This window comes from Silene latifolia, chromosome Y (genome assembly GCF_048544455.1).
Source record: "Silene latifolia isolate original U9 population chromosome Y, ASM4854445v1, whole genome shotgun sequence".
Taxonomy (NCBI): domain Eukaryota; kingdom Viridiplantae; phylum Streptophyta; class Magnoliopsida; order Caryophyllales; family Caryophyllaceae; genus Silene; species Silene latifolia.
In genome coordinates this window covers 362,782,509-362,793,624 of record NC_133538.1, presented here as the reverse complement: position 1 = coordinate 362,793,624, position 11,116 = coordinate 362,782,509, and the positions used below count along the sequence as shown (strand labels likewise).

The 11,116-nt window shown below is 38.8% G+C and overlaps 1 protein-coding gene across 1 annotated transcript; it reads right to left on the bottom strand.

Annotated features, from left to right (window-relative positions):
• Nucleotides 1-372: 372 nt before the first annotated feature.
• On the bottom strand, nt 373-1,490 carry LOC141631740 (uncharacterized). Its single transcript, XM_074444368.1, has 2 exons — nt 739-1,490; nt 373-652 (listed from the first exon to the last, which is right to left on the bottom strand). The coding sequence occupies exons 1-2, from the start codon at nt 1,488-1,490 to the stop codon at nt 373-375; spliced, it is 1,032 nt and encodes a 343-aa protein (XP_074300469.1).
• Nucleotides 1,491-11,116: the final 9,626 nt, after the last annotated feature.

Sequence of the window (11,116 nt, the reverse complement as noted above, 5' to 3'; positions counted from 1 at the left end):
TACATCTCCACCTATAACACCCCAAGCATCTTTGAAGAACTTACTTGTGAAGCCATCAGGTCCAGGGGACTTGATGTCAGGAATTCCAAACAATATATCCCTTACCTCCTTACTAGTGACTGGTCTACTCAGCAGGGTATGATGATCAGCATTACATCTGGTCCCTTTCTCAATTATTCTCCTGTGTACCCTTTTTGTCTCCTTATTAGCTCCAAGCAGGCCCTGATAATATTCCAGAAAAGCATTATGTACCTGTTCTGGTGTATCACACAGTTTACCAGTCCTATCCTCAATCATCATAACCCTATTTCCATTCCTTCTTTTTTTGAGCACTCCATGGAAATAAGAGCTATTAGTATCCCCCTGCTGCATCTAATGTATTTTAGATTTTTGAGCCAAGAAACTGTCCCTAGCCTCAGTCAGCCCCCTCAAATTTTTAGAAGCCTTAAACTCCTTAGTTATAAGAGATACAGTAGAGGGATCCTTTCCTATCATACCCTGCAAATCAGCTACTCTACTCTGCTTAATAGATGTTGGAGTCTCAATGTCACTAAACTTCTCTCTATTCAATGCTTTCAGAGCAGGCTTCAAGAGCTTCAAGTTTTTTGTCACCCTGAAAAGAGGTGTGCCTTGGATAGTATGACTCCAACACCTTTTGATGATAGGCACAAAATCCTTAGAAGCACCCCACATAATATAATATTTGAAGCTTTTGGGTTTTTGGGTTTTTGGACTTGCATTGAGCTAAAAATCAAGCAGGGAGTATGATCCATCATGCCCTCAGGGAGGAAATTAGCATATAGCTCAGGAAAATGATCACTCCAAGCTTTATTTATCATAAACCTATAAAGCCTACTATAAATCCTATCCACAGGCTGCTGCTTATTATTCCAGGTGAACAAAGAGCCAGTAGCCTGAATGTCGACTACTTCACAGTCATCAATGCAACTTCTGAAAGGTTTAATCTCAGCATTGGTAGTATTGCCTCCCACTCTCTCAGTAGCTGACAACACACAATTGAAGTCACCAGCCATGGCGCAAGGACCATCAGCTTGACCAGAAAACCTTCTTAAGTGATCCCATATAGGAGTCCTCTCTTGAATACTATTAAAATCATATATCATTGTAAAATAGAAGGTACTTCTGCTCACCAATGCCTCAACTTTCATATGGATGAATTGAGCATTGTATTCAATAAATTGAATTCTGAAAACCTTAGGATCCCAAAGAATCCATATTCTCCCATTATTGTGGTACCCATTATTAGTTGAAATACACAAGTTATTGAAATTATTTATAATTTTACTAATCGCCTTGCTCTTTATTTTTGTTTCTAACAAACCAAATAACCCAACACCCTTATTTTGCATGAAAAAATTAATAAACTTTTGCTTATTCACTCTATTCATTCCTCTCACATTCCAAAATCCTATTTTATCCATTAAGTTAAAGAGGAGAGTTAGTGCGACCATTACCAATATCAGTACCATTATTTTTTGAGGGAGATGTCAGTATTTCTTTGTAAGAATGAGCGCCAAAAGTATCAACACTATATCCACTCCTGTCTCCTTCCTGTCTATGCATTCTGACTAATCTTTTGCGTGGGGTTACAAACCCAGTCACCATCTGAGTGTTTGTCTTAGTCAGAGGCAGAGTGCCCTCCTGTGGTTATACTGCAACTGGTTGTTGTACCCCAACAGTTTGCTTTACTCTCCATATTTGTTTAACTGGTTTTTTTCCAGCATCTCCCTGATTTCCTTTTCTATAATGCTCCATCTCATGCCCCATGCCTTGGCATTTCTTACACTTGACAGGTCTCCACTCATATTCTATATCAACCCTTATGATCAGACCTTTTTCATCCTTAAAAGCAATATGTGCAGGCAACTCTTGGTCCACCATCAGTTCTACCATAACACGTGCATACCCCAACCTTGTCCTTTCCTCAGTGGCTGCATCACATTTAATGTACTTCCCAAGTAAACCAGCTATTTTAGGTAACCCTTTACCCCAAAATTTCAGGGGTAATTTATGGATTTGAACCCAAGCAGGGACTAATTTCACATCAACCTTTGTCATTTCGATGTCCCTAGTCCAAGCCTTAACAATCATTGGTTTATTGTAAAAAAGATAGTGCCCTGAACTCATGACTTTCTCTTTCATTTTCATTGTTTTAAACCTAACCAAAAAAATACCATTGGGCATGAACGAAATTTTTTCAATATTAAACTTCGTCCAAATCCGTCTTATGAAACCTTCTACCACCTCCCACGGCGGATTGGCTGTTAGAATAAAGCAAACCACCGCCTGACTCCAATATTCAATTTCCTCTTCAACATCCTCCAATTCTAACTGTAACATGTCATCAGTCTCTGTTTTTGGTTCTTCCTCGCTAACAAGAGGACTCTGTTCTGCTGTCTCCTGAACAACTTCCTCATCCTCCTCATTCTCAATGTCATCTTCATCACATTCTTCTTCCTCTTCATCCGTTTCAACTACTAATTCTGGGATGCCATTAATCTCATTAATATCTTTTGTCTTACGTTCCTCATCAACATCTGGTCCTGCCCTAGTTTCATTCGGAACCGACTTTTCCATATCTTCCTGATTTGAATCTTCTACTGCCAAGGATTTTGCCCTTGGAACACTCCTTCCTCTTAGTATCATCTTCCTTTGTCTTTGCAGATTGAATGTCCTAGCCATAGGCTCGAAAATCGAAGGCGGCTATTCTCTCTCTAGTTTTCCATCATTTCTCTCTCTAGCGTTTTTTTTTGTTGTATTAATATATCAATATTCTCTCTCACAAATGAATTGTTCAATTTAAGGAATTGATCAACTTGTATCGATATAAAATTAATCAACTTATCTATTAAGGGATTGTTCTATAGGTGTGACCTTAAGAGATCAACTGATCACCACCGTCAAACGACAGTAATTTCAAACTCTAGTTAGCCAACCATTACCGATTAATGTTGATCAGTTGACTATATAATGAATCATCCATTACTTATTCTTATTATGAGATTTAATTATGATGTTTAATCATGTGATCGCACTATTGTTGAAGACACTTACTCCAACAATGTCCCTGAGACGTATACTTTGGTTTGCTTTGTCTTATTTGCAGGGATGTACCAAGGAGGATGGAATTGAGCCTTTTATTGTCTCCCAAGCGTGCATATAGGAGATGAGTATATTTGGAGCGGAAATACTGTCGCCTAGGGAAGCGTGAAGTCGTCTCGGAAGGTTTCAAGTCACTCAAGCTGCTGTGACCGAGGATAATTCAATCGAGCCATTAGCTATGGTCGATCGAATACTTTTGCTGATGAAGATGGTTGATCGAGCTGTTATGTTCTCCTCGATCGAATTTCGCCGCTGCTGCTCTCGATCGAACAGGTGACTTGTTCGATCGAGAGGTTTCGTTGGATATTTGTTCGATCGATTATTTTGAAGTCTGGCGCAATGCTTTGTGTCGAGATTTAGCTTTATCTTAATTAGTTTTAATTTCCAAATAAAATCTCTTATATATAAGAGATGCTTTTAGGTTAGGAAGAAAACATCTTATGCTATATCATTTTTATTCAGAAATAATCAGTTTAGTATCACGTTGCTTGATTTCTGACGGCGTAGTTATCCTTCCTTTATTTCCGGATCTTGAACCTTTGTAATTTCCTTCCTTTATTTCCATGACTTCTTTACAACAAATTCCGATTTGGATCACTAGCAACAATTCGATCACTCGATAGATCATATTTCTATTACTTTCTAAAAGCAACTCTATTTATAACATGTGTAAGACTTTTGGAACATCTTCTTATGTCATTATTCTACAAAATAAGTTTGTAGTGGTTTTTCTCCCACTCTATCTTTTAGAAATACACCTATTTTTCAAGAAGATAGCTTTAAGAGTGACAAACAATTTTGTTCTTTTGAATGCAAAAGAGCATTAGACACATGTTATCGTAGAGTTATCTATTAAGATATGTTGCCATTTTAGAGACTAATCCCTTTCATATCTTGTATGGAATCTTGTTTGTGATTCATATTGCACGTTTTCACTTTAAACAATTCATGCTAATATTGGATTTCAAATCCCCAAATATGAGTTCAATAACTCATTTCAACTCTCAATCGATCGATCTTACATTACATAAGAAATATCATGGTGCCATAACTTAGGTTTTACCATATTGAAGAAATCATCATCTTTCAATATTATCGATTGAGTTGAGTCGATTCATTTTATGTTATAGATATTAATAGAGAATGAGGAAAGATGTCTTAAAACTTAAGATGCCATAAACCGAAATGACTTGGGTTGAAGCCAACTCATTAAAAACAAAATACAATATTTGTTCGGAAATGCAAAATAAAAGAAACTTCCATGTCTAACATGGAAACAAAATAAGTTTTTAAGACAATGTCTTAACATAACTACTATTATGAAGACATATTTAAAATAAAACGCCAAGCCAAGTCCATTGTTCTCCATCTATGCGGCGGCTACTCTATCTTCCTTTGGAGAACCTCCTCATGCTTGCTTAGCTTTTCCTTTCTTCTCATGCCCTAAATTCAATAAGAAGGGTGAGAAACACAACTAGTATCTTAATACAAAGTTGAGTTGGAAAATTAATATCAATATCATAAACTTTTGGAAGAAATATTACCTACTGGAGTCACACGTCCAGCTTTTATGTCTTCCAAATATTTGGGGCAATTGCGCTTCTAATGGCCTAAGCCATTACAATAATGGCACTTGTCATCGGGTTTGACTCCCCTTTTGGGTTTGGAAGAGCTATTCTCAATAGTGATACTGTCGTTTATTTACCAAAAATAAACCTAAATATACTAACGGAAGATAGTGATAAGTAGGGCCGATTCTCCACAGGGAGGCAACATATCTGTCTAAAGGTCCGTCTATTTGAGTCACAATATGGCGGGGTTTTAATTTGATTTTTAAACTACATAGATTAAGGAAAGAGAAATAAAATGAGAGCAATAAAAGTGAGAATATACGATAGGAGTGATCAAATAAGAGAAAGTATGCTAGGATTTTGGTTCACCATGGTAGTCTATCGACTCAGTTGCAAATAGCCTAGACAATCTACTGTGAGAAGGATAAGGGAAAGGTCCTTCCGGTCCACTTTCTATCCTAGATTTCCATTAACTTAACTTCCGTTCTCATTAGGGTAGTCTACTGCTCATAGCAGGTATATTTATTCCAATCTTTCGATCCAGGAGTAAAGTTAACCAGATTAATGTAATTTAGAAGCGTGCACTCAACTAAATTGATGTTACAATTAAATTGCTATGGGGACAGATTCTCACATGTATATTATCTAACCTTGTTTTGGCTAAAAATAGCACAATAAGGAAGGCCCACTTAATAAAATAAAATGGTAGGGGAGGAGTAATAAGGAGGAAGGAAGCCCGAAATTGGAAGAAAAGGGAAACGGGCTAAAGGAAGATCAGGAGCCCATCATAGAAGGCGTCCAAATTAAGGAAAGAGAAGTTAGGGAGAAGTTAAGGAGATCAGGGAGAATTGGGGAAGGCGGCCGGATATGGAAAGAGTTCTTATGGAAATTATATTCCCTTTCCATAATCAAAGTAGGACATATCTAGGGTTCTTACCCTATAAATAGCCAAGGAAGCAAATCAAGAAGGACATTCACAAATTCACACATTCACACATTCACATTCAAGAACACATCAACGCACGACATTAGCATATTGTTATCAAATATACATCCTTTCAAGATCTTGTAGGCCAGACGCCTAGTGCCAGCAGGATTAGCCTTGCACCTCAATTGTAATCATCCTCCTATTCAAGTATAGTGCAATAATTGGCAGGGTACCGTCCCTCCCACGGTTGTTCCCACCTTGGGTTTTCCGCGTCACCAAATCTCACGTGTCAATTTACTTTATGCGCTTAAACATACGAACAATCATACAATCAACCAACGAGTAAGACCGCATTGACCTTAATCAACTCGATAAAAAATACCTAAACAGTTTGGCGCCCACCGTAGGGAATTGTGGTCGTCAATCGTTGATACTTTAAATACACAATGGATAAGCAAGCATTGGAAGCCGTGTCAGGGAGCAGACAACCATCGCCACCACCGCCCTATACTCCAAACCCAACATCAACGGTGGCTACACAAGCTCCCGGACACACCCCAAGAATCATACCGACAACAAAAACTTCTCTACCTCTTAGGACTCCTGCTGTCGCAACCCAAGCCAGATAAGATAAACGAACGGCAAGTTCAGGCCTCACCCCGCCACCTAGTCCCACACAAATCTTACTCACTGGCGTAGAAAATCTTCAGAAAGCTATGGAAAACATGAGAGAAGACCAGAAGAAAGCTGAAGTTGAAGCAAGAAAGAGGGACAGAGAGCTCTGGTCACAGATAGACATTCTGAAGCAGCAATCTGCCACCCCAGCAAGCAGGGCAGACGAGGGAAGGTCTCTACTAGTAGATCTGACGCAGGGGGCATCAGGTAGCAGGAATCCGCTTCGACGGATACCGACTGAACTGGTAACCAGGTTGGATCTGTCTACAATACCATCAGATGGAAGAATAACCCCACAAGGGCTGGGATACCTCACGCCGGATAACTGGCCCGCGGCTAGCTATATGGAAGCACGAGCAGGTAGCATCCCCGTCAGTAGCCCCGCCACAATCGATCAGACACCTGGAGTAGGATCCAAATCAAACCAACAAATGGACTGGCGGCAGGGGACAGTCATTACAATGACACCTCTGGCAGAGGGAACACATCAGAACCTTCAACAGCTCGGATCAGGAGGCAATACATTGAACCAAAGAGGAAAGCCAGGCGGACCCCCGATTGACGGCAAAGATAACAAATCGTCGGTAGTACTTGGAGTTAAAAGAAATACTGAGCAGGGTCCCAGGATTGCCACCCCCACTCGAGAAAGCGGCATTAGACAGCTATGCCGACTCATCGTTCGTGGACACCATATCCATCACAGCCATGCCAAAGGGATTCACAAATCCAAATATGCCTCTCTTCGATGGCACAACAGATCCCTTTGATCATATAAGCCGATCAAGCGAGAAAATGATGACGAAGAATAAATGTGTAGGACAAGTCAAGGAGGCTTGCATGTGCAAAGGGTTTGGGTCCACCCTAACCGGACCAAGCACTTCGATGGTTTGTGAGCACCGCCAATGTGTCGATATCTACATTTGCTAAATTGGTGAACGCATTTACTCAACAGTTCGCAAGCGTGAAAAACCACAAAAACACGCGGGAGATCCGTAGAATCGTCCGGGGCGGGAGAGAGCATTGGAGAATACAATACTAGGTTCAACAATGAGAAGGTAGCGACGAGGCTGCGATGTCTCGGCAATGCATAGAAGCTTCGAGAAGAGGCCTCCACCATGACTCCGACTGTACATGCGGCCTAACTATGCATCCCCCCACGTTTCGAGGCAGTGCGGGAAAAGCATTTTGCCGCAATCAGATTGGAGGAAGATATTCTAGCCGAGCGCCTTACTAAGCACGCCAAGTATTTCTAGTACCTCGGTAGTGGAGAAATCGGGAAGAAAGCAAACCACCAGAAGAAGGATGAGATGTACAGACCATATGGAAGGGGAGTCACGAGAATCGAGGAAAATCGGCAACTCCACACTGGCGAGTATGGATTCACTAAGGTATCGGGAAATCTTGAAGACACTCGGGAGATGGGAGATGGAGTCGGGTGGCCCAACCCACGGTGGGAGAGCAAGCATGGAGAAAGGATAGCAAGAAGAAGTGTGAGTTCCACCGTGATATTGGGCACAACACTGAGGATTGCTACACATTACGAAGAGAGATCAAGGGCCTGTACGAACAAGGAAAGCTGAGCCACCTATTACCACATGGGGCAAGCAAAGAAGATAAGGTAGGCTCCGCCAAGCCTGCGAGATCCACCCACATGCACCAAAATCATAAACGTGATAACATGCGGCTCGGACTTAAGCGGGTGACATACTCGGCAGGCTAAAAAGACGTGCCACCGAGACCAAAGGAGACAAAGCCACCAATTCTTGCGGGGATTTCTCACAGTGACCTACCACGCCGGTCAGCTTTGATGAAGGAGATACATATGACGAGCGAGAACATCACGATGCACTTATTATCACGTTGTCAATGGCCAATTGCACAGTCAGGAAAGACTTGGTAGATACAGGAAGCTCGGTCAATCTAATCATGCTGAAAACTATAGAAAACATGGGATTCAGCGAGAAGGATTTGTAAAAGAAGACTATTCCGCAAGTAGGCTTCAGTGGAGAAACAGCCAGCTCATTTGGCGAGATAGTCATCCCAACCTATGTGGGAGGAGTCAACAAGCAAGTCAGGTACCTGGTTATAGACGGCCCCTCCACCTACAACGTCATCTTGGGAAGACCATGGTTGCACTAGATGAAAGCAGTACCCTCAACATATCACCAGTCACTACAACAAATCATCACTTGCGCCACGAATTATGCCACGGGAACTCATAATTCGTGGCTAAATTTTGCTTAGCCACGAGAAAAACTTATTCATTATTTTGGAAAAAAATTTATGCCACGGGATAACTTTTCCCGTGGCAAAAAGTCACTTACGCCACGAATTAGGCTACACCCATGGCAAATAATCATTTTAGCCACGGCCTATGTCACACCCGTGGCGAAATTTTATTTAGTCACGAATTGTTCCGTGGCAAATATTTTTTTAGCCACGAACAAACAAACACCCGTGGCGAGTATCTTTTCCGTCTTAAATCTGAATGAAATTTAATCAAATATAATAATATGAAAATACATTTGAATATAAAAATTTAGAAACACTTTGATTAATTTAATTAATATTTTTTATTGTTTTATTTACTTTAATAAGAAATTTTAAAATTTTATAAACTTATATTCAAGCAAAGAAAAGTTTATCGTCTAATTTTTGATTTTTTACAGATCACATTTATGTTTTGTAGGTTTTTCAAAATATTGATAATTTTAAAAAATTGTTTTAATATATACTCTGTTTATTAAAGTCGTGAATTTCTTTTACTTTTTTAAATTAAACTTTATAATCTTGAATAACAATCTTAAATGATGGTATCACATTTAAAGATATAGCATATCAAATTGAATAAAAATGTTATTTACCATCTATCTTTGAAAATCCAAAATTAATATATTGTTAAACTATTTCATTCAAAATTTTATTTCCAATTTATTTGTAGGATATTTATAGAAAAATTTGAATTTGATATAAAATTTAGGGAAATTTCCCATGGTACCCTCGAACTTTGCCAGATTACGCATGGTACTCTTTATTTTAAGTTTCTACATATGTTGCCCTTGTGTTTACCTTTTTCATTCCCAGAATACTCTTTGGGGAAATTTTGTCATAACGTCGTTACTCCTATAAGTAATTTGATGAGTAATTGTGTATGTTATGTTGTTATTGTTATATTATTTAGGTACTAAATGTTAGTTTATTAGACACAATAAGGATTTAGGTATTATTAGATGATGAATTGATAGTGTATTAGATTAGATAACAAAAAAAGGCATCACAAGGCATATGAGTAGCGGCGTTATGACGGAAGTTTGTCAAAGGGTATTCTGAGACTGAAAAACGTAAATATAGGGGTACCATATGTAAAAACTTTAAAAATAGGGTACCATATGTAATCTGTCAAAATTCGAGGGTACCGTGAAAAATTTACGTAAAATTTAACTTGCTGAGAAAAAATTGGGAAATTTTTTTCATTGAAAAAAATGAGCGCATCACACGGAAAAATATATAAATTATAATAATTTAAAGTCACATGTGCAAATAATGTGAAAATTTTAAGAAAAGAAACGATAAATCATAACAAAGAGAAATCAGTTTAGGAAAATAAGTGATTCTTTTGTACAATAATCTTTTTCGTGGTTTTGGGTAAAAAAAGTGACTATTTTTTGGTTAATAGTGATCACTTTGGGGAAAAAAGACCTTTAATTATAAAAAGCGGTCATTATTTTACCAAAAAATGGTCTCATTTTTCATATCGCAGGTACAACGGTTATACAATAGAATTTGCGAAGAAAAATATATGAAAAAATGAGTACATGGGAAATGAAAATAAATACGTCGATAAACAAAAGAAATAAAAAAATGTTAGGAAAACACAATTAATTTTACTTTTTGGAGAAAATGGTTTACTGACTTGGGCAAAAAAAATGATGTCAAAATCATTAATCACGACGTTAATGTCGAAAATTTAATTGTTTCGGCCAAAATAATGTTTCCCGCAAAAATTGTAAAACATGTAACATTTATGTAACTAAATAGTACTAAAGGTAAGATTTGAAAGGAAAAAAAATAAACTTAAAAGGATTCAAAGTGCTAATTATATCAACAAAGGTAACATTCAATTTCGGTGGCACATCAAAATAACTCTACGGTTAAGCGTGCTCAAGTGAGAGTAGTGTTGGGATGGGTGACCTCCTGGGAAGCCTCTCCGATGCTCACAAATGCATGATTCGTGAAACGAAATAACGGTTAAATGAATCAAGTTAACTAGCGAAACAATTACCTAGATTGTCACGGTTCCGTATATGATAAAATACCCATTGTGAAAAATAAATAAATTATTTTACGTTTTATTTATTTAATTTTCATATATATTATTTGCCAAGGGAATTATTTTTTCGCCACGGGAAATTTCTTTGGCCACGAAAGTTATCAGCCACGAGAGAATCTGTGGCCAAAAATTCAATAATAGCCACGTTCTTGTTTTTCCCGTGGCTATCCCTTTGCCACGGCCACTTGCGCCACGGAAGGTATTCCCGTGGCAAAATGATTTAGCCACGGAAATTTAGTACTTGCGCCACGAATTTTGCCGTGGCCAAAGTGCTCATTTGTAGTAGTGAGTGCATAAAGTTCCCTATGCCATGGGGAGTAGAGACAATAACAGGAGATCAGGAGGAAGCTAGAGGCTGCTATAAGAAGGCACTTAAGTGCACTGCCAGCCCTCCCGCATAGCAATTACAGAAGCAGCCTATCCAGGACGAATACATTGAACCCCCAGCAGAAGAGCTAGATCAAATCAACCTGGACAAGCTGCACCTAG

Bases quoted from the DNA above. Each gene is read 5' to 3' on its own strand.
- LOC141631740 (XM_074444368.1), bottom strand. From the start codon at position 1,490: ATGGTACTGATATTGGTAATGGTCGCACTAACTCTCCTCTTTAACTTA. The intron at 653-738 runs GCAAGTCCAAAA...TATCATCAAAAG, and splicing joins TGCTTGATTTTTAGCTCAAT to GTGTTGGAGTCATACTATCC.